Genomic DNA, 26,671 nt, shown 5'->3' with positions numbered 1-26,671 from the left:
TTTTGTATATCCACGTTATCTAGTGATTTAAATCTATAGAGCATAAGATATAGCCTACGCCCTTAATAAGAAAAGTCTCTATAAGTAAGAACTTATAGATTTAGTAACCTCTCTAGCCCAAAAGCCTAACTCGTAAGTTTATATATCTCCGGAAGTATAGTAGAGAATTTAGACTCCGATTAATCGTCTAATCCTTTATAATACCCTTTAAATACTAGCCACCCGAAGGCTCTAATATATAGTAGTCGGAGGTAGGGGTAGATTCTCGGAAGAGAAAGAAGAGCGCGCTTATTTATATTAGTAGAAAGTTCTTTTTACTAAAATAAGTAATCTATACTTACTAGGTCTTCCGGAGAATAGTAAAGCCCTAAACAAATAAGATTCGGTGTTTCTCTTAAGAGTTAGGTAAATAAGGGGGATTAGAACCTTAATGGTCGCTAGGTTAGATTTCGCCGAGGGGTTATCTATAGGGTATAATATAGAAGCTATCTTAACGAAGATTTATAATTAGATATTAAACTTAGGAGACTATTTTTAAAGACACTAAGGAATAATAGGAATAAATCCTAGAGCCCTTCGAAAAATATAAGAAAGTTTACAATAGATTCTATACCCCCGGGCTCTACCGATATACTATTATCAAGATATTTAAAGGACTTAAGTCTTATTGAGTGTAGTAACACGTTATCTAATCCGAGCGCTTTAAGTAAGCTAGCTAATTCTTTATAGTTTCTTAAAGCTAGCGAATATAGGTAATTTAAAGAGAAAATAGATAGTATAATATTATAGCTATTTTCTAAGGAAACCGCGCTTAAAGTTAAATTCTTTAGTAACAGAAATAATTATTATATTTTCCCTAGAGGAAGCGCTAGTATTTAATAAAGTAGTTTATTTTATCCCGGAACTCTACTTTATAGTCCTCTATAGCTAACTTTGTCAATCTTAATTTCCTCTAATACCGAAGTATTGTTTTGGAATAATTCTCTAAGGGAGTATTCCGGGTCCTGAAAAAAGGTAGATATAACTAAGCGAAGGCGCCGAAGTCTCTTAAGTCTATATAAATCGTATATATTTAAATAATCTAGGCCTAGATAAGTTATATCGGTGATAACCTCTAGATAAGCGATTTATAGCTATTTTGTGCTAAGGTATTCGATTATAGCTCTAGGAATATAGGTACTAAGATTCTAGCTATTACTTTGTATTAGGATTATATAAGCTTAGTTATAATTAAGGAACTTATACCTAAACCTTTCTAACCTACCTTCTAGAATTAAATCTAGAAATTGCTAGATTCTTGACTCTAAAATCTATATAAACTACTTATATAGCGGCTATTCCTACCACGTAAGGCTATCCGAGAGTCCCTTAGGAGAGTTAATATAAGGATAATCGACTAAAGAGATATTAGAGCGATTGTTAGGCCGCTCTCTTAGATAAGATTTATCGCCTAGCTAATTCTCCTAGTCCTTATTATAAAGTGTACTTCTATTTATATCTTCACTAATAGTAAGCCTTTAAGGGGAGTCTCGATATTCTAAGTAATTTTTGTCGCTAGGGGAGTTATATTCGATATCGGAGCTATTATTAGAATTATCGGAGTTATCGGAGTTATTAGAGTTATTAGAGTTATAATTATAACAGCGATAGCGAAGTAATTAATAAAACTCCGCGACTAGAATAATCTCCCTTATAAATTTAAGATATCGAGAACCCCGCTCTAAAAGAGGTCTAATATTTAAGTCACTTAGATTATCCTTATTTCTCGAAAGAAGAATAATTAATTAGTAAAGTCGTGGTATAGTCACTAAGTGTAAGGCTTTTAAGACTAAGTAAAGGTTTTTTAGATCTTCCTTTCGGTAGCACTAAGTAAGTTAGCCTAGTGTTATAAAGTTAAGCTATATAGGTATAAATATATTCTAAAATTATAGACAATATTTCTAGTGGTAAGGTATAGAGTATATTAGTAGGCTAATAGGAGATCGAGATAAATCTAGAATATACTAGAAGATATTCTTACTATATAGAGCCGAAATAAGTGACTATATTCAATAATCGGGAATCGAGTTAGAGTTAGTAATAGATCTCTATAGAACTTATCTAGGGCGTGATTAGAGTCTAGTATATAATAGCGCTAATTAGCCCGACAAATTTCCTATTTAAGTCTTCTATATTTATCCTAGATTATCGTAAAGGTTACACCACGAGCTAATATCGCCCTATCACAAACGTATCACTTATTAGCTAGGCCTAAACCAAACTTTCTTCTAGATATCGGGATAAGGGTAGGTCTCTAAAACCGAAAGGGAGAGTTACTATACCCTAAAAGCCACGTATATACGAGACCTCGCGCTATATCTAGTACTGCCTATAGGAATAAGGAAGCTATAAGTAAGACCTTGTGGTCTGGACTAGGATAAGGATAGCTCTTAGGTTTTAACCCTAGTGGGTAGTTAGACCGTCGATCGCGAACTTACTATAATTGGCCTATAAGCGAAGGCCGCGAAATTTAGAATACCTATAGACCACGCTAATTAGCTTATAGATATAGGGCTTCTAAGAAATAAACGTAGTTCTCTACTATTATTCTACTAGTAATTTATTATTTATCGCTATATTAAATTGTAAGACCTTATACTATATATCCTATCTATCTTCCTTAATCACTCCTTATACCTACCGCGGTATTAATTATACTAGGCTTCCTAGAATACTAACTTATAATATATCCTATCCTTATTATATATTATATATAATATTATAGTTTCGAGTGTCAGAGGGGTATTAGTCTAATATATATTCTTTTAGCTAGTTCTAGAGGTTTTCCTATAATATATAGTAATAATAGGGGCAGTATATAATTTAATTGATAGGTAGTGAAAAAGAACTATATTTATTTCTTAGAAGCCCTATAAGTTAGGAAAAGAATAACTCGCGCTAATAACCAGAAATCAAAGATATATAGTATTAGTAACCAATAGTTTCTACCTATCCCTATTCACCGAAGTAAAATATCCCCCTAGCCTCCTAATACTCTAGAGATCTATACTATTACCTCCGACACTTTAAGTCTACTAGGCGGTAGTTAGTAACAGAAGGCAAAAAGCCTTGCGATAGGCTAAAGATAGTTTATTATCCTCGAACCGGCTATATAATAGTCCGACTATACTAGTACCCCTAGCGTGAGGTACGTTAGTGATTCTAAATTTATATAGTGCAAACTATAGGGTTATAATATTCTTATATACGTATAAGGGCTATTTTTCTCGGCCGCGCGGAGGCTAGTATTACTATTATATAATTAGTTACTTATATAGATACCCCTAACCTAGTAGGGATATTATACTTTAGGATATCTAAAAGTATAAGAAGTTTTATAGGTCCTATTAGAGGTAATATTATCGTTTTAATAAGAGTTTGGCCGAGAATTAAATTACTTCCACTAAAAACCCCGCTTATTAAACCTTTAAGCCTAAAGTATAACCTTCTATAAACTCTAAATCACTAGATCGATAATTAGCTTACTAATAGCGGATATTATTTATAACTTTTACCCCGGAAAAAGTAGTACTAAGTCGATAGTAATTTTCGGACTCTACGAGATCGCTATCTATTATTACTACCGCGTAGATATCTACGAGAGAATTTCTTTAATATATAGTTTTCTATATAGTAGATAAGGTTACCTTAAAAGCCTTATTTAACAATATAATTTTGCCGGCTCTAGAAAAGTTACAATATATATTAGAGAAGGAAAGTAAAGAGCTCCTTATACCTATTACCTATAACCACTACTTCACTAAAACACTCCAAAAAACTCGGGCCGATCGCTAAAAAGAAGTTATCTATAAAGCTCTATAATCACACTTTTGTGTTAATAATCTTTTAACCTTTAAGTCTAATTTACACACTATCGATCTTTAAGGGCTTCTTAACTCTCTTATCTAGACTACTATACCGGATATAACACGTTTTATATCTAAGGAAGTACTTAACTCTATACTTACGTACTATAAGGTACTTAATATCTACTACTAATTCTCTAGTTTTCTTATTAATATTTATAATATTAATACTAGGTTACACTTAAGTGTTTTATTAATAATATTACTACTAAGGTAATTAAAGTAAAGCTTCTAGGTAAAATTACTACACTTTTTATACTAATAACTACCTTTGAGATACCTAAAAATTTGATTAGATAAATTATAGGTAAATCTAAGGAAAGCCAAAGTCGATAAGAATAATTAAATAAGAAGTAATAGATCCTTAAGAAAGGTTCGGATACTTATAAGCGTTTTGTTAGAATTAGAGGCCTAGATAAGAGAAGTTAGCCTAAATCAATATTATACTAACTAAGTCTATAGATTCGAGAAATTATATTATAGGCTAGTTTATTAAGTAATTAGGCTATAAGATCTTCTAGCTCTTATAGCTCGGCTAATATAATTGACTAAATTAGCTAAAGGATAGTCTAGATTATTAACCCTAGACCTATTAGAGTAAGCTATTAACGATAAATATTTTTTGGAGTATCCTATAGAACCGGGACTATTAAAATCTCCTAGTCTAACGAAGGGTGGTAGAAAAAAGAAAAAAAAAAATAGGAAGTCTACCCGTAAACTTTTAGCTCCTATCGACTCCACTATTAAGTCTTCTTTTAAGTAAGAGAAGTTAGCTAAAAGATAGAGATTTTAGGGCTTAATAGATTTTACCACTATACTATATCAGAAATTTAACTTAGTTATAGGAAATATAGTTAAACTATAGTGCTACTAGGTATTTATATGATTCGATATAAGAAATATAGAAGATCCTTTTAACTAAGTCTTATTTTTATATATATATATTTAAAACCTAGGGTTAGTCTAAATAATAACTAGCCTAATCTATATACCTTAGAATTTAATATCTACCTACTTTCGTTTCTTCGGGGATTTCCGCCTAGGGCGCTAGTAATATATATTAACGAGATAATAAGTAAGCTCCTCTAGGCTTCTAAAGCTTATAGAGTAGGCTAGATATTTATAATTAAAATCAAGTTTAAGTCTCTTTAAATGATCCTTAATATAGGAGTGCTATTTTAGTGGTAAGAGGATAAATTAAAATATTCTCTTTAATAGTTTCTCTCTCTTCGTACCTAGGCAAAATAGATATAGCCCTAGCTTTATAGGTATATTCCGAAAGTTTATAGGATTATAATAGAGTAAATCGCTTAGATTATTAAGATATTCCTAGTAATAGCTCTCCTATTCCGATTTATTAGTAAACTATAGGTTATATTCAAAGTAGATTTAAGTAAATCCGTAGGTAGCTTTATAATACCTTAAGTAGTAATAGTAGAGATATAACTATTTTCGGTGATCTTTAAATCTTATTTAAGTTAGTAATAGGAAATCTATATCTCCCTATCGCTAGAAGATATACTCTTTAATAGACCTTCTATAGAGATAGGCCTAGCCTATAGGGCTAAGGCTATCGCGGTATAAAATCGTATTAGTCTCGCTATAGAGAGACTCTAATACCTATAGAGTTCTTCTCCTATCTAAGCTCCGGAGACTAAGCTTATAATATAATATACTAGCTAAGAAGTCTCTATAGGGTATTACCTTTCTCCTATAATAGAATATAGTTTTAGTGTAAATACTTCTATATTACCTCCCTAAGAGAGCCTAGACCTTTCGGAGCTCTTTATTATAAAGACTCTTTTTCTTATTATAGATCCGCTTTTACTTTAGTTAGATTTCGTGTTTTTCTTCCGGTGTGGTATCTAAGAGTAATAAACTCAATTTTGCTATAGTTTAGTTAAGAGCATAAATATCTTCGCGGGTAAGAAATTTATACTCGGCTTTTATAGGAAGGAGTTAGAATAAAGAGGAATTGCGGTAAAGACCTATTCCTCGGCGATTCTGGATATACTCTTATCGGATAGTAATTCCGAGGTAGTTTGCTAGTCTATTAACCTCACTAAGAGGATATATATATAACTTTCTATATATATCCCGATTTGTTTACCTAGTAAACTTTATTCTTGTAGACTCGGAATATATCTTATCTATTTTATTATTAGCTAGCTAGTGAGCCTATACTTAAAATAGACCTATACCTACTTACTATAAAGCCTATCTTCGATACGCCTAAATAGTAATATTTAGTGTATAGCCACTTCTATAGCCTAGATTGACTAAAGCCTTGCCGAATAAATCCGCTTCCCTAGTATTTCCTTTGAAATTATCTATATTATACTTAAGATATTAGCGGAAAACTAGTATATTTCTTATCTCTTCCTAGATATAAATTACCTTAAGGATCTTATCCTCTAAATAACTAACTTTCTTATATATATCGATAGTATCTAGGATCTTACTTACTAAACTATAATCTCTAAAAGCTATATCTACAGCGGCTATTAGTAAAAAGAATATTAAAAAGTTAAGAAATATAGGTATATCCTTAGCGTAAACTTCGTAGAATACGTGCTTAGGAATCTCCTATTTTATCTTTCGCTAATACCCTTTAATAAATTCGCGCTTATAGGTAAGTATAAGTATTATTATACTATCTATAGTCTCGATAGTGAGTTTAAAATACTAATATAGTTAGCTTTAAGTATTAGTTCCTTTTTCTTATTTAAATATACCTTATAATAGGTAGCTATCATATAGGCTTCTAACTTAGTATCCTTACTCTCCTCCCCGATCTCCTAGGCTCTATATCTCCGAGCAGTTAATTTATAAACCTCCCCTATACGTGTAGAGGTAAAGTAATATAGGAGTATCGCGGTACTTAGCTAGACTCTAGCCCGATCTATAGGGTTCCTATAATACTTATAGTGATCTTAGCACTATAATTAAGTTATTAAGATAGTTAAATTATTTAGGGATACACCGCTATCTTTGTTTATTTACTTAGTTAAGAGAGGAATCTTAATCCTTAATTCTCCTATAATATACTATCTAATATTAGCCCTAACTTAGTTAAAAGGAAACTAGTACAAACCTTATTAATAGTAGTCCTTATAGGTAGTAGAAATTTAAAATTTCGTTTTCTCTTTATACTAGTCGTAAATTTCCTAAAAAACCCTTAAATTGTCTCGACTATAGGCCGTTCCTTAATCCGACCGTTTATTCCTCTTAAAACCCACTCGAGGAAAGCCCTATAAGTCCTAATATCTAGCGGAATAACGGCCTATAGATATAATATAACAAAACTAGTAATAGAGGCATAGTTTAGCGACTACTTCTCTACTCCTATAATTAGAATATACTTATCGAAAATAAGTAACGTGTCACTATAACTAGATTCTATTCATGGTAGCACTACCCGCTAGATTTCATTGTTACTATACTCCCCGAAATCCACTATATTGGCCATATATTTTAACGTTGGGTCATACTTAGTACGTATCTTACTTATGACTAAGCGGGGTTAGAGTGGCAAAGCGAAGCTAGAGAGATGAAAATAGACGGGGAAAGGAAGGGTACTTATAGCCTTTTTTTGGTCATGATGAGAAATGTACCTTTTGCTATACGGGCTAAATATTCGGGTGAGGAATATTCAGGTGGGTGAATATCTGCCCTGAGTGCCCTGAATAGAGCGGCGAGCCGCCCACGCCCGAACCGTGGGCGCTAGGTGACCACGGTCATACATATGCTGTTGTATGTTTTTGGTTCTCTTTTTGTTTTGTTTTTCTGATTTGAAATTTACGCGCCTTTCCAGTAGTCGTTGCGACCGCTCCTGCACGGGGTTGAATCGAGCAACTCGGGAGTTTTCGCTAGTGGGAATGGAGAGGAAGCTGGGCGCGGATACCACTCTCTTTTCTGACATTGTACGCGCGCGAGGTGTTACACAGAGGCGCAAAGAAGGTGAAGATTCGAAATGATAGCATGTAATGTTGACTGGAATATACCTGAGAAGACTGGATATGTCGGTATTCATTTAGATTTGAGACACACAGAAAGAAGGGAAACTCGAGTTTTCTAAAGGAAACGATTGGGCGTAACTACTTGGACGGGGGGATCTTCAATCCGGTTAAGTTGGCCTTGTGGCCCCCAACCCACCCCGTCGAAGACATTTTATATGTTTTCGGCATCACAAATCTCTCCCTGCACAGCGTTCCGCCAAAGAATATTGCATGTTAGTATGGCTAAGTATATGATTGGGAAGGTTATTTTTTGCCGTATGTGCCCTAATCCTCTCCCATTTCCTTGAAGAGAATGAATGATATATACACCAATTGCTAACCAAGCCACACACTCGGACATTCAGACCTCGGCTTCAGCAAAGCTATTTCGAGATCAGCACACCACGATCCATCTCACAAATAACTCAAGCTTCAGCCGTGGTTTCCTTCTCCTGGATGTCAACGAAGGCCTTATCTCCATCAAAAATCAATCCAACCTCTTCCAAACTGCGGCCCTTGGTTTCCGGGAATCCGAAATAAACAAGGACAACCTCAACAGCAATCACACAGCAATAAACGATGTAGTATTTCCAGCTGATCGCATCCATCGCCACGGGGTTAGCATATCCATTAAAGAGGATAACACATGTCGACGCAATCTGCATGATATTCGTTCCTTTGGCACGGAGGTGGGTGGGAAGCACTTCCGTAACATAGACCCAGGGTGGCCCATTGAGACCGGCGTTGTAGAAAAGCTGATACATGAAAATCATGACAATTACCCCAGTGCCAAGAGTGCTATCTTTGAAATCTCTTTGTTCATTGATTGCGGATAAGATTGTCCATATCACGTAGCAGGTCAGCATGCCCACTGTTGAGAACAGGAAGAGGCGTCGTCGACCGGCCACCTCCATAAACGAGGCTAGAATGATTGAAACCCCCAAGTTGAAGACAGTCAGGCCGCCATTTATGCGGAGCTGTTGAGGATCAGAGGTGAAGCCAATCGAGTTCAAAATAAGGTGAAGATAGTACGCGATCAGGCCGTTGCCCGACAGTTGCATCATGCAGGGGACTGCAATGATGATGAAAAGGCGATGCAAGTTGCCGCGAGTACTCAGGAACTCGCGATACCCAGTTTGAGAAGCTCCTTTCGCGGTCTGGATTGATAATATGATCTCTTTCATCTCATAGTCAACCAGCGGGGAGTTCTCGTCCCCACCGGCGTGATATTTCGTCAACACCTTTCGGGCTTCCTCGTATCGGTCTTTTTGTACGAGATATCGTGGTGACTCGGGGAGGAAATAGACAAAAATCACTTGCAAAAGGGGAAAGAATCCTTGTAAAAGAGACGGGATGCGCCAGGCCCATGACATATTTGGACCCATGAAATAGGTTCCGTATGTGATCCATGCCGCGAGTAACGCTCCAAGATACCACAGATTGTTGTAATAGCCGACCAAAACAGATCGATGAGTTGGATAGGCTAGTTCACTAACTAGCATTGGCGATGCTTCGACAGCGATTAGGCCACCGAATCCGATCACCATACGAGAGACCAAAAACATGGCATAGTTCTGTGCGGCACATTGAAGAACGGCTCCAATCACCAGCAATGCCGATCCGATGAAGATCGGGAACCGTCGGCCCGTGTGGTCGCAGAGCCAAGGAGCAATGGGGAAAGCGAGGATTTGGCCGAAGATAACTCCGTTGGAAAGTGAGCCCAGACGGGTACCAGTGGGACTGCCGAAAAAGTGCTGCCATTGGCTCATCGACTGCAGGCCATTGAGCATGGATCCGTCATACCCATTGGTGGTTGAGGATAGGTAGGGAATGATCATCCCAAGGTTAAGGAGTAAAAGATGACGTTCCTTGTACCACGGCTTGCCGGTATCTGGGAGAACGCTTTTCAGGTTCCATTCCCCAGGCCTGCTGCTGGCGTGGATATCGTGGATAACACTCGTGGGCTCATCTTCCTGGTCATCCATCTTAGTTGCCACTTTGTGTATATGATGTGTTACAAAAATGAGTAGGGTGCAGATGAGAACTCGAGATTTCGTGGTGCAGTGCTCAATATATCAACTTTCTCATCGCATTGATCCGGAATTCCGCAGCTTTCAATGGCTTGACTCGAGATTGTGGTCTGGCTTTCTTTCCTTTTGCCCATCCACACAAGGCTAGTGAGGTCGTATCTGGGATTCTGAATTCCGTGAGCTTTCATGACCCCAAAGTGGTGTGGCGTATTGGCACGGGCCGTTTGTGGCTAGCAATTGGCTGTTTTGTTCGGCTTAGTGGCCCGTTCAGGGCTAGTTTTAGCCCCGAAGTAAGCCGACCTGATTTTCCCCGCAGCAGTGTCCCCGGATATTTGCTCTTAGTCCGGGGGAAAGACGAAAGAAGAATCCTGGGCATTTCATCAAAAGGAATGGCTAAAGGCGCGCTTTAGCCAGATTGAGGCAAAGCGTGAAACTGGCATGTGAGCACTACGACTAAAACAGAAATCAAGAGAATCATGAGGGATCTCCCCTCTTCTCTGCTCCGAAACTCCGCTGAGTACATATTTGACTTTATGGCCTGGTCTTTTCTCTGCAAATGCATGAAATATGTCAGTAAGACCGGGCTTCAACCCTGATGGAAGCGGCCCACCAGTCTCAGATCCAACCAGAGGCCTCGGCCCCCGACATGGAATCCACTACACCTCCTGATGAGCCGAGTCTCCAGAAACGAGGACATGCTCGTTCCGCTGCAACCTACCCCCGGAAGCGGGCTACCCAGGCATGCCAGACTTGTCGCCTTAGGCGGACAAAGTGCGATAACACCCGGCCGGCGTGCGCATCATGTGTGCGGCTCGGGGCGGAATGTTCCTACCGGCAGATTTGCTTCTCAACGTAAGTGCCTAGAGAGTGATCAAATCACCAAGAAAGGCCTGAAGATAAGGAATTAATTGAGCAGCAGATTCGATTCCGCAAGCCTGGCTATTCTAAAACGGATTGATGATCTGGAAACACTGATCCAGACCAAGGTCAATGATCCATCTCCGGTGGCTCCGTCTAACGCTCCCCTTGCTGTATCGTCGCCTAGCACATCTCTTGAAAATTGGTCACCTGTGCTCGACCAGCGGACACAATGGAAACCCTCTCTTATTAACATTGAACAGGTTCTCAAGTGGCCTGTTTTCCATGACCAAGACCTTGAGTCGCGACTATATCTAATCTCTCCATCTGGAGAGAACACAAGTTATCCAGACCTACCAATCTCTGTTGATCTCGACCTCCGTGCGGCCGATCACCTCGTTCAGAGTTTCTTCAACAATGTACATATATTCAACCCAACGTTGAAGGAGGAGGATATCAACGAGTATATGAGTACAGTGGGATTGAATGGTATTGGGTGGGACGCAATGTCATGTCTATTGGTGAGCGCCCCCAGCCTACTCTTAATTTCCTAACTCATAGGATAATAGCTTCTCATATATGCTAATGGTGCAATCGCGACACCATTTGAAAGAAATGGACAAGGTGTATCTTCTAGTCTATTCCACCAGTCAAGGGAATTCCTACAAGCTGAAGCGTATTTCCTTGCCGCGCAGAAGCGAATGGGCATGCTGCTCTGCAGAAGCGGTGCGATAGAAGCGCAATGCTTTTTTCTAGCCGGTGTATACCTTATGACAAACTTGCGATCGGTGGAGGCGTGGAGGATGTTCGTACAAGCCCTAGCGTGCTGTCGGGGCTTTTCCATCCCTCATACCCATGGTAATCGTCATGAAGACACTTGGGACACAAAACAGAGAGTATACTGGACCTGCTTGAAGTCTGAGCTGTAAGTAGATCAAATCCAAACCAGGAGGCAACGTCTAACATCACGTTGACAGAGAGCTGCGACTAGAATTGAATTTTTACCAAAAGAACGTTCTGGATCTCACATACCCTACATTCTTTCCGTCGCCTCCAGAGGAGCTCAAGTCCAAAGATGAAGCGGCATGGTACTTCTATCTGGCTGAAATTGCTTTGCGACGACTGAAGAACCGCATTCTAGGCTATTTCTATCGACCGTACGCGGTAAACTCACAGCCCAACATGAAAGCGGCGATTCTTGACTTCGAGGAGCAAGCAGATGCATGGTAAGCATTGTCTCGGATGAAACAGCAAATCAATTAATGAAGACTAGGCTGCAATCCCTCCCCGCGACGTTGGCTCCTGACGTGGACACTCCACGTAGAGACCAATATGAGCCCTTTCGATTCATTCTGAGTGGTCACTTTCTGGATTGCCAAGAGACAATGTACTGGCACTTTCTGGTCGAGGCCATACATGGCCGAGCGGACGGGAACAATGGTATCTTTCTTCGCAAAGGACTCAAAGTCTGTGTCGATAGAATACAACATAATCGTGTGGGATTCTACCATCGTCATCACGGAACATGGCTCATGCTTCGATCGTGTACACGGAGTGCGATGGTGCTACTTGCCGCTGAGCGCAGTGTGGATCTGATACCCTTTCTACCTCTAGGGTGGGTGGGAGTGGTATTTGATGTTTGTAGAATGCTGGAATTCTGGAAGGATGAGTCGAATGATGTAATGGGGTTGTTCACTGTCGTTCAAACGCTGCTGGAAGCCAGGGGACATTAGTTGAGTGTATTTTGTTATTTTCACAAACTGCTGAGCTATCAATGAGTCTTAATGCATCATTTCAAGCTATAGTTCGATTTCAAATTGTATGTAATCACCTAGTGAGCAAGAAGTCCCCGGACGAATGCATCCTGAACCGCGATGCCGGTTTCACCCTACTAGCTTAAGTCCGATACTCCGCGACGCAGGCCTACGCCTACTTTGTACCCGAAATAACTCGCTAACACGAAGCTTTTCAAATTTTGATTCCATGAAAGGCTTTGGATAATCGTTGGCTTTAAAAATGTGATCCGCCGGCCACAAGTACAATCACTTTTTGTTTTCACATCTTCTGATAACGTTACATTGTTCTGCCATTATGTCAGGAATTGATATCGAACACGTGCTGGCAGAGCTCTCTTTGAATGAGAAAGTCTCATTACTCTCGGGTTTGTAGCCTGTAACTACTTCTTAAATACTTGAGATCTGCGCAGCTGACCAGATACAAAGGTATCGATGGTTGGCACACAGCAGCAATTCCGAGACTCGGCATCCCCTCAATTCGCATGTCAGATGGACCAAATGGTGTTCGAGGCACCCGATTTTTCAACGGGGTTCCTGCAGCTTGTTTGCCATGTGCCACAGCACTAGGTGCTTCGTTCGACACCGAGCTCATATTTTCCCTTGGAAAACTTCTTGGTCTGGAATGTAAGGCAAAAGGGGCACATGTTCTCCTAGGTCCGACAGTCAATGTCCAAAGAAGCCCGCTTGGAGGTCGTGGGTTTGAATCCTTCTCAGAAGATCCTGTACTTTCGGGATCTTTAGCGGCGAGTTATTGCTTGGGTGTCCAGAGCGAGAATGTCATCCCAACCCCGAAGCATCTTGTATGCAATGACCAGGAACATGAGCGTATTGCTGTCAGCGCACTAGTCACTGAGCGTGCTCTGAGGGAGATATATCTGCTGCCCTTTCAGTTAGCCATAACGAGCGCTAACCCCGGTGCACTCATGACCTCGTACAATAAGGTCAACGGATGTCATGCCAGCGAGAGCCCTGACCTCCTTCAGGATGTTGTTCGGGGGGAATGGAATTACAAAGGCCTTATCATGAGCGATTGGTTTGTTGCTCTGCTACTATAATACTTTTATGGCTGACCAAAGCAGGTTCGGCACCTATAGTGTGTCTGAGGCTATCAATGCCGGTCTGGATCTTGAAATGCCTGGGCCATCTCGGTTTCGTGGGCCTGGCTTGGTACATGCCATCACTTCCAACAAGGTCTCAGAGAGAACTATCAATGACCGGGTACGCACTGTTTTGGAACTAGTAAAACTGGCTGCTATTTCAGAAATCCCCGAGAATGCACCTGAAGTCCAACGGAACCTTCCTGAGGACAAAGCATTGCTCCGCAGAGCAGCCGCTGAGACAATTGTTCTTCTAAAAAACGATGATCGTATTCTTCCTCTCGATCCGACGAAAAGGACAGTCGTGATCGGACCTAATGCCAACATCGCGGCATACTGTGGCGGAGGTTCTGCGGCCCTGTCGCCGTATTATGCCATTACACCCTTGCAAGGGATTACAAGCGGCTGTGCCGGCGGTGTAACATTCTCGCAAGGGGTGTATGGCCATAAAGAGCTACCACTTCTAGGCGAACAGCTGAAAACCGAGGATGGTCGGACTGGATATATATTCAGTGTGTTTAGTGAGCCTCCCACTACCAAAAACAGAAAAGCGGTAGACATCCTACACATGAGGAGCAGCTCCGCCTTTTTGATGGACTACAAGCATCCAGAGATTCACTCCGACCTTTACTACATTACCATGGAAGGGATGTTCGAGCCCGCGGAAAGTGGGATATATGACTTCGGTCTTACGGTAGCCGGTACCGGCGAGCTCTTCATTGATGGGGAAAAGGTCGTCGATAACAAGACAAATCAGAGACAGGGGACATCTTTCTTTGGCATCGGAACCCCAGAAGAGCGTGGCTCTAAATACCTCAAAGCGCATCAGCGGTATAGTATTCTTGTTGACTATGGTACTGCCCCGACTTCCAACCTGAAACTACACGGAGTCGTGTCATTTGGACCTGGAGGACTTCGAGTCGGAGGCTGCAAACGAATCAATCCAGAGCGTGCTATTCAAGAGGCTGTTGATCTAGCAGCGTCAGCTGACCAGGTGGTTGTCTGTATTGGATTGAGTGGGGAATGGGAAAGCGAGGGGTTTGACCGTCCACATATGGATCTCCCACCAATGTCAGATCAGCTAATTGAAAGAATTCTTGCTGTTCGTCCAAATGCCGTGGTTGTTGTGCAGAGTGGCACGCCCGTAGCAATGCCGTGGGCTCTGAATGTGAAAGCTCTTCTTCATGCGTGGTATGGTGGGAACGAGACAGGCAATGGCATTGCAGATGTCATCTTCGGAACCGTGAATCCGGTGGGTATTGACCAAATTATATATTACGTATACACACCAGCTAACTTCAACTTCAAGTCAGGCAAACTTCCTCTTAGTTTCCCAGAATTCATCGAGCAGAATCCGGCATACTTGTCCTATCGATCAGAAGGAGGAAGGGTTCTGTACAGTGAGGACATCTATGTCGGTTATCGGTACTATGAAAAGATCAAAGTGAAACCTCTCTTCGGTTTCGGGTATGGTCTCTCTTACACGGCATTCCGGCTTTCAAATATTGCTCTTTCACAGCCGTTCAAGACTCTGAATAAAATCAAGAAGGAAGTTCTGGAAGTTTCAGTCTCAGTGAAGAATATCGGCGCTTGCAGTGGGGCAGAGACAGTTCAGGTATACCTCTCACCGCCTCCCAACGCCAGCATTTCCCGCCCCATCAGAGAGCTCAAGGGCTTCAAAAAGGTCATGCTGCAACAAGGCGAGATACAGGACGTCATCATCACTATTCCAGTTGCTTTGGCGACCAGTTTCTGGGACGAGAGGCTGTCTACCTGGGTTAGTGAAGTGGGAGAGTACACAGTCACCGTCGTTGGGACTGGTGAGCAGAATGTGCTCTCGGCAGGATTTCTGATTTCCCACACCAGGGAATGGAATGGCCTATTCAGACCTGGTACACCTACTCCGTCTTTGTATGTCAGGGGTGAAGCGGAGTGTTTACTGGAACCCATCCCTGACTCTATAAAATAGAGTGCGGCTGCCAAGTGGGGCTCTTTTGGGGACGCATGGCCAAAAGCCGCAAACGCCGGGCGTGATGTTTCGGGTGGTTGGCCAAAGACCGAGCACCGACCATGATTCCTCTGCCACCAATTACCTTGTTAGTCTATAGATCATTCGAACCATTGAGCTATAAAACAAGGGCCCATCCTCTCGAGCTGGCATAAATCTCTAGTCGCTAGCTCTAGGCCGTTTCGCTTTGTATTCTTTATATTCCAGCCATTTTTCATTTACTATTCAAGGCTACACTCTCCCCATACGGCCAAAATTATCTTTCAGTCCTCATATCACCCATCGATCTTACCCATAATGGCTGTGTCCCTCAAGACAGCCCCCACAATTACTGTTTTCCGTGGTTTCCCAGAAAAAGGCTGCTACACCTGGTCGCCGTTCGTCACTAAGCTCGAGGCCCGCCTACGGTTTGGCAATATCACCTACAACGTTGAGGCAGGCTCACCCGCAAAAAGTCCCCGGGGCAAGGTACCCTACATCACATTCGAGCGTGATGGCCAACGTCAATTTATGTCCGACTCCACATTAATCACGAAGTCTTTCATTGGGTCTGGTTATCTAGAGGATCTCAACCAAAGACTTTCCCCTGTGGAAAAAGCTCAGGACCTTGCCCTCAAAGCCCTGATAGAGGATAAGCTCTATTTCTACCAGGGTCATGAGCGGTGGGTCCTAAACTATTATACCATGCGCTCCAAAATCCTAGCGAGCGTCCCCTGGCCTGCGCAGGTGATTGTTGGGAACATAATCTACAACAAGATCGTCCGTAACCAGCAGGGTCAAGGCACAGGCAGCTTTTCCGCAGAGGAAATTGCTGTCTTCAGGCAGGAAATATGGCAATCTGTCAACGGGCTTTTATCGGCTGCGCACGTCCAGCATCGGGATCGGGAAGGGCCGTTCTGGGTGTGGGGCGGCGATGCCCCCACAGAGGCCGATGCAGTGGTGTTTGGCTTTGTGGTGTCGGCCCTGATCTGTGAAGCGTAAGTGCACCCCTTCAATGTGGTAGTCAATGTGGTAGACCTCACGGTGTACCTCAGCTGCTGATAAACCGTGCTGACTGTTTGGAAGGGGCCCAGAAACCACGCGGCTTGTGAAGAGTTACCGAGCGATTGTAGAGTATGCTCGGAGGATCCATGACAAGTATTTCCCGGATTATCAGCTCTGGGAGTGAATTTGCATATCTATTTCCAATAAACCTTTCTTTAAGATTTGAGAATGCAACTGTACCGGGATCAAATAATTTCATTCCATCTGTTCGCTTACCTTAACATACATGTCACCAATATTTCATTTGAACATACTCAGAGTGTCCGAACATGAAATTATTTCAATTCGATGGCTGGATTAGAAGAGGGAATTCAAGCTTGCGGTGTAGATGGGATAATATCACAGAGTAGCCAGGCTCATTCTCAGCATTCAAGATCCCATGTCGAATGAGGAATTCAACAATAACAATAGCACTGTTGGGCTTGAACTGTCCTTCTTTCAAAGCAAAGAGTACTTCGTCAATGTTGTATAGGCTGAAACACTCTACCTCAGAGTCCTTTGGCTTTGGGATCATGCCTGGCTCTAATTCGAGCTCATATGTATACTCGACCTCTGGCTGAAATAGGCCGGTCTCTCCTCCAGCCTTGTTCCCACGGATATGGAAATAAGTGAGGTGGCTCATTGGCTTGACTTTCATCCTCACTACCTCTTCTGGTATGGATGCTTCTTCTCGTGCTTCGCATATAAGAGCCTCAATGGGTAGCTTCCCTGCACCGAGACCACCAGCTGCAGTGCTATCGAGCATACTAGGATAAGTTTGTTTTCCTTCTGCTCTCGTGCCAATCCATAATTTGAGGCCTCCTTTGTCCCTCACGAAAGAAAGAAGTTGGACACCGTAAGTCACAATCCCAAACAAGGCACTCGCACAACGCTCTATCTCAAGAAGAACCTCTCCTTCAGGGCCATAGACCGGGAAAGTTTCATCGCGCCAGCTTTCTAGCATTGAGATTACACCTAGCCTCCTGGTGGCCCTGAGGGTATTTTCAAGCACTAGAGAGCGCATAGCGGCTGTGGCTGTAATTGGCGTAGCTAATGTCACGGTATGTTGGTGGTGATCGATTGACCATGAGTCAGACCACTGGATTTTTTCAACAATTCGTCGAGGAATATATCCTAATATGGCACCACAACCATTCACTCTAAAGGTGTAGCATTTCCCTAGAATGCCTGCTTCTTGTGAAACGAAGCTAACCGAGATATCAGCGTCAGTTCAAAATGAACGAAGAAAAGTATTATGCAAGCTCCTTACTTGTCGCATCCCTTGACTATATCTAGAATGGTCGTCATTCGTAAAAAATCGGGTCAGACTGGGAAAGCTGAAAAAAAAAAAGGGGGGTTCTTGGCGATTGATACTCCTGTATGTTGTACGGAGTACCCCGGGTGGAGTAGCGGGTGACTAATTATTCCACCCTTCCAACCACACGGCTCTGTCATTGGATACTATGGACAATTTCCACGGCCCCCTTGAAGCATGTATGCTGGTGTCAATACCAATTTATCTCCATTCGCCGACTTCTACTCCGTACTCCATATAACAATGATGTAGCCGTAAATCGGGTACTTAAAAGGCGAAGGTTTTTGGTGTCCGACTTGGATACATGCGATGATATGCGTTCCCATAGCTTCAAGGCGAGGACAGGGAGAGTGGTGTAAATAGACCTCCCCAAAGCACATTTAGGGTGTACAACTAGGATTTTGGAATTGCTGTATTCTGACCCTCCTACCAACTTTACGGAGTTTCAATTGAGGTTTCAGACCTCTAATTACTTCATAAGTGTATACTTTGATTTTGAATAAAATACCACAGGTGGAGGTCGGAAAAACGACAATATATACTTCAATGTAAGTTATATATTTCAAATGTCTTCAGAGTCCCTCTACTCTTCAAACAAACCTCCATGATCTATACATTCTTGAAATTGTGTTTTTCTCGCGTTTCTAGACTTGGTTAATATCTTTAACTATCAATTCAATATATATGTATGAGAACAAGGTAATATTACCCCTAGATAAAGGCGAGAAATGGGATTTCAACATAAAGTAATTGGCTAAGTCACATTTCTTAGATTGTTTGTATTGTTTGGCGCTCATTGGGTCCGATACCCATCCATTAGTAGGTTGGGGTGGGCTGGCTTTGCGGAGGTCGAGGTGTAAACAAAGTCAAGTCTATGATGTAGAGAAGAAGTTTTGGATTCGTCAGAATCGCAGGCATGAGAGACTCCATTCCTCCGCCCCGCATTTCCCTTCTATAGTTAGGTATATCATACATTGTACAGAGTACGTAGTACTGGACTGGCATCCAAGACGAAACAACTTGCGGCAATACCCCGAAGCAGAACAAGCAACGCGAGTTGAAAGAAAGCCATTTTTTCATGCTCATTACAGTGATGGAGAAGCTGGAACACAGCATCTGGTGTGTTATGCTCAATGCATCATCACATGAGTAATCTCCCAACCTTGGTCGGAGGGAGCAGCGAGAGCGGGACTCGCCCTGGCACGTCATTTTGGTTCCAGTAGACAGTCCCATGGCGAAGCCAGCTCGCATATGTGCCAGGTATAATATCAGACCCCGGGTTGTCCCGCCAGAGTGAGCCAAGAGTGACCTTGTTGACCCGCAGGATGAGGCCGTGGGCAAGCTTGAAGCCAAAGCTGCGCGACAGACAGGCCTCAACGATTTCACGGGCCTTCTTTTGTCCCACAGACTCTTCCTCCCCTTCTTTCGGCATGGAAAGTGACAACAGATCGAATGCCTCTTGTCCGTTCCAGGCAGTTAATTCATTGATCAGTTGCGACCCTTCCATGAACGCGATCCCGTAAAAATGCTTGATGCAATAGGCCGGACCGTCCCAGTTATCCTCGGCATCGATCATTCCCATTACTGCAGTCGCCACTTGGCCTTGGATGATATAGTCGGTTAAAAGGCGGCTGACCTCAGCAGGGCCGATGAGAGTCCCATCATCTTCGGTGATCGTAAATTCACCACCCATCAGAGGAACGCCTTGGAGGAGAGGGTTGGCATGCATACCATCGGTGCTTGTTGCACCGCCATTTGTGCCCCAAAGAGCGAGAAGTAGACGATGGCAACGAGTGAAGAGTCCGTTATCTGGCAATGCGGCAAGGAAATAATTGCACAAGCTGTAGTGATCTTGACCACTGGGTGTATAAGACAGAACCTCATATGGAGAGTCAGGGTTTGCAATTGTCTCATTCCATAACTTGTCCAGATCGCCAATTTGCATCATACCCACGTCGGCATAGACACCCCCATATCGCAGGAGCAGCGGCCAACGAACAAGGTCCGAAGTGTGTTGCGACGCATAGGAGCCAGTGATACTCCCATTTGTGAAAGCGAGTGGGAAAAGTGCTGGATCGGTGACATCCAGAAACTCGGCGATGTTGCTTTTTGATCCCGATTGCCGGTCGATGACCCGCACAGTCCACCCTTGTTTGGTAAATCGGCGATGCCATGCGCGCACTGTACGCTGTGTGTACGGGTGCATGTTTGAATAGCCCGAATGCCAGAAGAACCATATATTTTTGACACTCTTTACTGGCTGTGGATGCAGGATGTCAAAGTCTATGTCAGCATCTGGGCGCAGATCAAGACGGTCGGAGGGGATAACGTGCATCCCCGTAGGTAGAAGATGTTCCATTGTCGAATTTGAGACCATTGAGGTTGTATTAGATCCAAGCTCCTTACGAGTGGACTGACAGGTCTTTTATAGGTAGATATCCATGGATAGCAAGGTCGGAAGTGCCTGAGAGGTGGGAAGATTGGCCAATGACGATGCGCCTAACGGATATGAGCAATGATGAGTCAACCCAAATCAGATAGCACACGAGTATACCCGTGGACGGCCGCTTATGCGGCCTTGTGATCATTTTCTTACAGGGTTCTTCAACAGTTTTCCAGCAGTCTTCTCAATTACTCGTCTTAGGTATTTTGAGTCTTCAAGCTCCCCTTTCCAGTCTCATAGGTAGACGGCAAAAAGGCGGAAAAAGCATACTTTGTCCAAGAGGCTTTTCCATATATAACTTCTGATGATTAGCGTTCCCATTCTAAGATGAGTTACATACTGTATACCATCTTACGGTATGTAACATGGGGCTTATTCTCCGCTTAACTATACTCAATGCCAAAATAGTATCGAGCAGAATTAATACTTTTCCTTCCATATTGCTATTGCTCTGTATAACTTTGCCCTGTCATTTCAAGCACATACGACCATAGGGTGTGGAAAACAGGGCTTCCCGTCCGCTCAGCCGTACTTAAGCCACACGCCGGTGAGTTAGTAGTTGGGTGGGTGACCACCAGCGAATCCTCACTGTTGTATGTTTTTTTGTTTTTTGTTTCTTTGTTCGTTCATTGCTTGTTGCCCATGAGTGCAGCAAACATGTTGGTCATACCAAACCAAGTCTCTTGGAGATCCAATACCCTCGGGTTTTATTTGGTCCCCACAGGACTGGGTACATCAATGAACGTAGAATACGTACATCGTACCCTTGTACGGGCGACCATTGGGACCAGCGATACATAACCCCCTTATTGGTTTATATTTCCTGGCAGAATTGTTGATCCACCCTCACTTTCCAAGTACTATGCTGAAATCATGGTATACAGTCTTTTTGCCTCTACAATTATATCAATTTGCTTAAAGGTGTATACCAACTTATATTCAGAAATATATCATTCATTAATAGATATTTACCCGAAAAATTAGGTTAAGTATAGTATGTAAGGCCTTAAAAGATCGGCACTAAACGTAACGCTGTTCGTACCTATATAAATCCTCGGCGTTAAAGCCTTCTTACTTCGTAATTATCCTTCTCTCTTCCCCTCTACCACCTCTCCACACTTACTCTGGTAGCTACTTAAAGCCATCCTTAAGGTATTCTTAGAGAATTTAGTGAATTGACTATAGCTAAGCCACTGTGAAGGCTATTGGAAAACTGCTGAAAAGACCACTAAAAAGACCACTAAAAAGCCCTATAAAAAAGACATCACAAGGCCGCAGAAGTGGCCGTCTACGCTTATAAGTGTAAAAAGTAAAAGAGAAGTAGGAATTAGCATACAAATTGAGATCAGGGTATATGCTTCGAAAAGGCGGTGATAATAGGCGGTAAGGCAGTATCCAATGAGAGGGTTATGTATCGCTGGTCCCAATAGTCGCCCGTACCCTTGTCGAGTGTTTGCGCAGCTCACTGCAAACGACCAGAGGTAGCAATAAACAATTATATTGAAGTTTAGAACCCACATTTTCATAAAAAATGGGGTTCCATTCTGCCACCTTAGCGTCTTCATAAATATTACGACCTATATTTTATGTAAAAAATATTCCAATATATAGCTCATAGTTAGGGTTATGTATCAGGTTTAACATATATTCAATCATATTCCGTTTTATCCGCTAGTGGCCGCTCTGCCCCTTGGCTACTTAAAACTTACGCAAATTGACCGGATGAAGAAATTCCCATCGTGCCTTTATTCGTTTCCTTGAAGAAGCCTTTGAATCAAGCCTTTATTTTCCCTTTCAACTTCAGTCTCCAAGATCGCCTTTGCCATTCTAGTGTTCCTTGAATTTGCTTAACGTGATAGAACCAATAGTCAGGAGTACCTGACTTCTGCGATCGCCACTCAATCCACGGGCCAAAACCCAATTGCTTCTCTCGTGCAAGAGAAAATGGGAGACAGCAATGACGAGGTTAAGCAAAAAGACGAGATATTAAGCACCCCTCCATCTCTTGAACATGAATTTGACGTGACGAACATTTGCCTTCACATATTCAGGATTCTGAGCTTCTGCATCCAACCATGGTGAGCTAAAGCCATATTTTTCCAACTTCTGCTGAAATCCCGGACGTGAAGCATGTAAGACATTTGGGGAAATCCAAATATGACCATTACCAACCCGTTTATCATTCCATTTGACTTCATATCCGATGTGAGGTTGCTGTTTTGAATTTTCCGGCGGAATGTCAATATCAAGCTTCACTTTTACTTCATTGGGATCAGGGCGAGCAGCAAAGCTGACGGTGGTTTTCACTTGCACAACAGGGGCCCATCTCATTCCCTGAAGGTCGGAAATCCTTGTGTTCATTTCTATTCCGGAAATCAGGTGTTGGAGATAACTCTTCTGCTGATTGTTCAAGCCGATGCTTTGGCCACTGATTATCGCGTTGATTGATTGGAGTGCCTCCTGATTCGCTTTACTCAAGTCGTTCATCCTGAGTAGGGAGGACTAGACGTTAATATTGTAAAGTTTAATGGGTCTGGATGGTTTCCATACTTGTGTTTGAGAAGTGATGTCGTTTCTTGTTTTGGATAGATTGCTCCAGAATGGTAAACACAGTAAAGATGGGGGATTGATGGATTGACTGGGGCATGTAGGGGCCGACCACTGCTCATATAATAGTATTTGGAGGCTGAGGTCCATCTTCCAAGGTTCCGTGACGTGTTAAGCCATGCAGTAGACCAAATGTAACATGACTAGCTATTTACAGTGCACTGCCCACTTTATGCATCCAAGAAAACATATCACTGCAGCTATAAAAGCAACCAATAATATAGAGCTCGAGGATACGCTAATTCTACCCAGGCCTCCTAGCGACCTGGTCGTTGATAAAACCCAAGTATTAAATAGTTCACGAAAACCCAATCATGGTCTACCGTAGCTCAGCTGAGAGGGGTCAGTGCAGCGGTCGCGCGACGGAGGGTGAGAATCACCCGCTCTCACCCAGCTTCTCACCCTGTCTATTGAGCACTCACCCTATCGTACCTCGGTCGCGCGGCCGTAAACCCGCTCGGAAAGATCCACACATCAACATATCTGGCATTTCACAAACCTCCCTTTGAAATCATCATATAACATGAATATTACCAATGATGACCCGGAGCTTGACCATCTCGATTTGTCCGAGGAATACAAAGCTATAAAATTTGAATGGACTCCGGAGCTTGTGAAGATTGGAACCTCACGAGGTGCAATACATCCGTCGATTGGTCCTATTAAACTGCAGGGTGCGTTCTCGGACTGTGTTTACCGGCCGGGTATGGCTCTACCAGACCCCGCTGACACGCTAGAGTGTCTGAAGTGGATTGGGTTATCGGATAAGAAAGTCGTTGAGGTGAATCAAAGGTTTCATGAACTATACCCACATTATCAAGCACCCAAGTGTGGATACGACGAGAAACATCACCAGAACGGCCGTAATACTATCACCTTCCCTCTTCTCGATAAAATGGTCGACGTTTATATCAAAGGTCTGGATCTTTGCACCGAGGATTTTGAATATACACATGGTAAGCTTTTCTATCTATGACGATATGCATCTCTCAGCTCATCTGTATAGAGGGTTACATCAAGAGGGGTATCCAACAAGGGCTGCGGCCAGAATTTGCCATATTCTGTGGACTTCATGAAGACGATCCCCGAGCCTTAAGCGATCCAGATCTGTTCAAAGAAAACTGGTTCAACAGAGACCCAGATGCGCTCATTGTTGATTGCATCATTCCGATTTGGATGGAACTCCAAATGTTTATGGTGCTGAGGTTAGTACACGAGGAGAAAGCATGGATGGATCTTCATGGACATTGGCTTGTCCACGAGGGAGAAAGGCTAGACGAAGCGAAAGCGAGGGAGGATGACACAGAGCGTCAGAGGCTTCGAGAGGAAGCGACACGAGATTCCGAGCGCATACGAGAAGAGCGGAGACAAGAATTAGCAAGGTATGATGCAGAAGAAGATGCAAGACTTGAAAAAGAGCAGGCACTTGAGGCCGAGGAAAATTCATGACCTCAAGCTCTGTTTCAGAATCTTCGAGGTCAAAAATAAGGTGTTTACAGTCAGCCGAGGCTTTATGAGTTGTTCTTCCATTTGCTTCGAGACTATCCATATATCAGTTGAAATGCAAATTACAGGCTCAGTTTGAAGTGATTAAAGAGGATCGCTTGCAGAGTCAGTGAGTGAGCCTTTTGACGTTAGCCACCGAGTCTCTGTCAGCTCTTCATTTTTATGTTTCGTAATACACAATATTCTGAATTTAGGTGTCATTGGTAGGGTGCGCTCATATGAATCTGCATACAAAGACTTCCTCATGATATTCTTAGCATTTTTGGGGATTTTAAAAAACCGAAATAACTAAGCGCAAGATAACACGTAGCGTGAGTGTTCTGATTTGATCACAACCATCGATGTTCAGTATATATCGAGGGCATATCATGATGAATAGAAGTAAATCGTTGTAATTGAGAAGCGAAAATATCCAAATTTCTACGATAAATAGGAAGGAAAGAAGCCACCAAAGTGTGCGCAGTTTCAGCAGCTGCCAGAAGCTCTTCAAATCAGGTCTGTGTTTCCGATGCCTGCACCAAACGTAAATGGTGCTACATACCGCACTAATGAAGATATAGTTTCTGTAGATCAGCCGTACTGGTAGATGGATATCTTCACTTTGATCGAAGTGGGAGTGAACTACCTCTTAGGGAAGTTGTACAGATATTCAATGCAGGCTTTCCTCTGTTGCACAATCACCCTTCTGCGTAATCGAAAAATTTGAAAAAGGCAGTTCAGCTTCTCATTGTTGCCATTTTACTAGTCTATGACTTGCCTATGGCTATGATTACACGAAATTATGTTGTTGAAAGGCAGTTTGCCAGGTGTGGGTGAGTATCTGATGTTTTATTACTTCTACCTCAGGCTATAAAAGCATTCATGAATTGGATACATCAACCTTCATCTAGTCGGTTTACTTTGTCTCTGAGTAACTTCATGCGACTACAGTCCCATCGATATCATCATTCTTATCCAGTATCAAAGTTCAGAGCCCAGACCATTATTTTATCATCTCCAGCCGAATTACAAACCAATGGAGGCTATTTCAATGCATAAAGACTTCTCCCCCATGGTATACACCACCACCAACAGCCTCTCCCAACTTGGAACTACGGTGACCCCGGCCGAGTTTACCAGCCTGGCCAAAACATTGCTTGGCAAGTTTAACGTCGATACGAGCACTCAATTGCACATTGAGCATCTTAAAGAACATGTGATCCATGACAGTCTCATAGCCAAAGACGACCCAGTCATAACAGACAAGATGGCGACTCACGGGGCCCTGGTTGCCGTCTGCTTTTTCCCACGCCACCCTATAGAAGTCCAAGAGGCTATTACCCAGTTTGCGTGCGCATTTTTCCTTCTGGATGATGGAGGCCACAAGGTCCTTAACGAGCTCCGTTCATTCCGCAAGAACCTCATCACGGGAAACGAGCAGAAAAGCGCAATCTTGGCTTTATTCCAGCGATCTCTCCTGGCCATGGACGACCACTATGGTGCCTTCAGTGTCGACATGCTCGTGGGAAGTGTGATAAAATCTGTCAGCGCAAACATCGTTGAATATGAGGGCATATCGTACCAGGCCGATCAGATGTCGGCCGACTTCCCGCGCTACTTCAGATGGATGACAGGCTTTGCCGAGGCATTTGCTTGGCTTATTCCCTTCAAGAAAGAATTTGGTTGCGTGAACAATGTCTTTGCCGCCGAGAGTCTTCTCCTCGGTGTGATGCCGGATCTGGCTGATTTGACATGTGTTATCAACGATGTAATGTCATTTTACAAGGAGTCAGTTGTCGGTGACGAGTATGAGAACTTTGTACATCAGCAGGCACGTGTGCAAAATACTTCCGTGGGCCAGGTGTTGGAGCATCTCACTGTGATCGTCCAGGACCGTTTCAATGGCGTCTTGCGGGCAATTGACAGCAACATGAAGCTGTATAATTTAGTTCAGGACTGGGTGAAGGGGCAGGTCTTGCTCTACTTCAAGTGTGCACGTTATCGGTTGGATGAGCTGAATATCTTATCATAGTTTGTGTGATCCATCCATGCTCGTTTTGTCATGATACACATCATGGGCCCGGGGAAAGGAAGATAGGGCAGGAA

General features: G+C 42.7%; 9 protein-coding genes across 9 annotated transcripts; 5 read left to right on the top strand and 4 right to left on the bottom strand.

Annotated features, from left to right (window-relative positions):
* Nucleotides 1-3,748: 3,748 nt before the first annotated feature.
* N7500_008437 (Male sterility NAD-binding) lies at nt 3,749-4,251 on the top strand (the record flags this gene model as incomplete). The annotated part of the gene is made up of 4 exons (XM_056679581.1): nt 3,749-3,871; nt 3,949-4,017; nt 4,080-4,118; nt 4,213-4,251. Coding segments are annotated over 4 exons (270 nt in total), but the record flags the coding sequence as incomplete, so codon positions are not given.
* Nucleotides 4,252-8,328: 4,077 nt separating this feature from the next.
* Nucleotides 8,329-9,888, bottom strand: N7500_008436 (sugar porter family MFS transporter; the record flags this gene model as incomplete). Its single annotated transcript, XM_056679580.1, has 1 exon — nt 8,329-9,888. The coding sequence occupies one exon, from the start codon at nt 9,886-9,888 to the stop codon at nt 8,329-8,331; it is 1,560 nt and encodes a 519-aa protein (XP_056529952.1).
* A 691-nt stretch (nt 9,889-10,579) lies between these two features.
* Nucleotides 10,580-12,021, top strand: N7500_008435 (uncharacterized protein; the record flags this gene model as incomplete). Its single annotated transcript, XM_056679579.1, has 4 exons — nt 10,580-10,785; nt 10,853-11,312; nt 11,361-11,716; nt 11,769-12,021. 4 exons carry the CDS (start codon nt 10,580-10,582, stop codon nt 12,019-12,021), a joined length of 1,275 nt encoding a protein of 424 aa, XP_056529951.1.
* A 1,048-nt stretch (nt 12,022-13,069) lies between these two features.
* Nucleotides 13,070-16,860, top strand: N7500_008434 (uncharacterized protein; the record flags this gene model as incomplete). Its single annotated transcript, XM_056679578.1, has 5 exons — nt 13,070-13,620; nt 13,667-15,595; nt 15,654-15,780; nt 16,008-16,669; nt 16,758-16,860. The coding sequence occupies 5 exons, from the start codon at nt 13,070-13,072 to the stop codon at nt 16,858-16,860; spliced, it is 3,372 nt and encodes a 1,123-aa protein (XP_056529950.1).
* Nucleotides 16,861-17,016: 156 nt separating this feature from the next.
* N7500_008433 (NUDIX hydrolase) lies at nt 17,017-17,739 on the bottom strand (the record flags this gene model as incomplete). The annotated part of the gene is made up of 1 exon (XM_056679577.1): nt 17,017-17,739. The coding sequence occupies one exon, from the start codon at nt 17,737-17,739 to the stop codon at nt 17,017-17,019; it is 723 nt and encodes a 240-aa protein (XP_056529949.1).
* Nucleotides 17,740-19,171: 1,432 nt separating this feature from the next.
* N7500_008432 (glycosyltransferase) lies at nt 19,172-20,389 on the bottom strand (the record flags this gene model as incomplete). Its single annotated transcript, XM_056679576.1, has 1 exon — nt 19,172-20,389. One exon carries the CDS (start codon nt 20,387-20,389, stop codon nt 19,172-19,174), a length of 1,218 nt encoding a protein of 405 aa, XP_056529948.1.
* Nucleotides 20,390-22,459: 2,070 nt separating this feature from the next.
* On the bottom strand, nt 22,460-22,960 carry N7500_008431 (uncharacterized protein; the record flags this gene model as incomplete). The annotated part of the gene is made up of 1 exon (XM_056679575.1): nt 22,460-22,960. The coding sequence occupies one exon, from the start codon at nt 22,958-22,960 to the stop codon at nt 22,460-22,462; it is 501 nt and encodes a 166-aa protein (XP_056529947.1).
* A 643-nt stretch (nt 22,961-23,603) lies between these two features.
* On the top strand, nt 23,604-24,529 carry N7500_008430 (uncharacterized protein; the record flags this gene model as incomplete). Its single annotated transcript, XM_056679574.1, has 2 exons — nt 23,604-24,036; nt 24,087-24,529. The coding sequence occupies 2 exons, from the start codon at nt 23,604-23,606 to the stop codon at nt 24,527-24,529; spliced, it is 876 nt and encodes a 291-aa protein (XP_056529946.1).
* A 1,108-nt stretch (nt 24,530-25,637) lies between these two features.
* On the top strand, nt 25,638-26,597 carry N7500_008429 (terpenoid synthase; the record flags this gene model as incomplete). The annotated part of the gene is made up of 1 exon (XM_056679573.1): nt 25,638-26,597. One exon carries the CDS (start codon nt 25,638-25,640, stop codon nt 26,595-26,597), a length of 960 nt encoding a protein of 319 aa, XP_056529945.1.
* Between the last annotated feature and the right edge of the window lie 74 nt (nt 26,598-26,671).

This window comes from Penicillium coprophilum (genome assembly GCF_028826855.1).
Source record: "Penicillium coprophilum strain IBT 35676 chromosome Unknown utg000005l_segment0_segment0, whole genome shotgun sequence".
NCBI classification, from domain to species: domain Eukaryota; kingdom Fungi; phylum Ascomycota; class Eurotiomycetes; order Eurotiales; family Aspergillaceae; genus Penicillium; species Penicillium coprophilum.
Note: the sequence above shows the minus strand (reverse complement) of the source record. Positions and strands in the feature narration are given on the sequence as shown.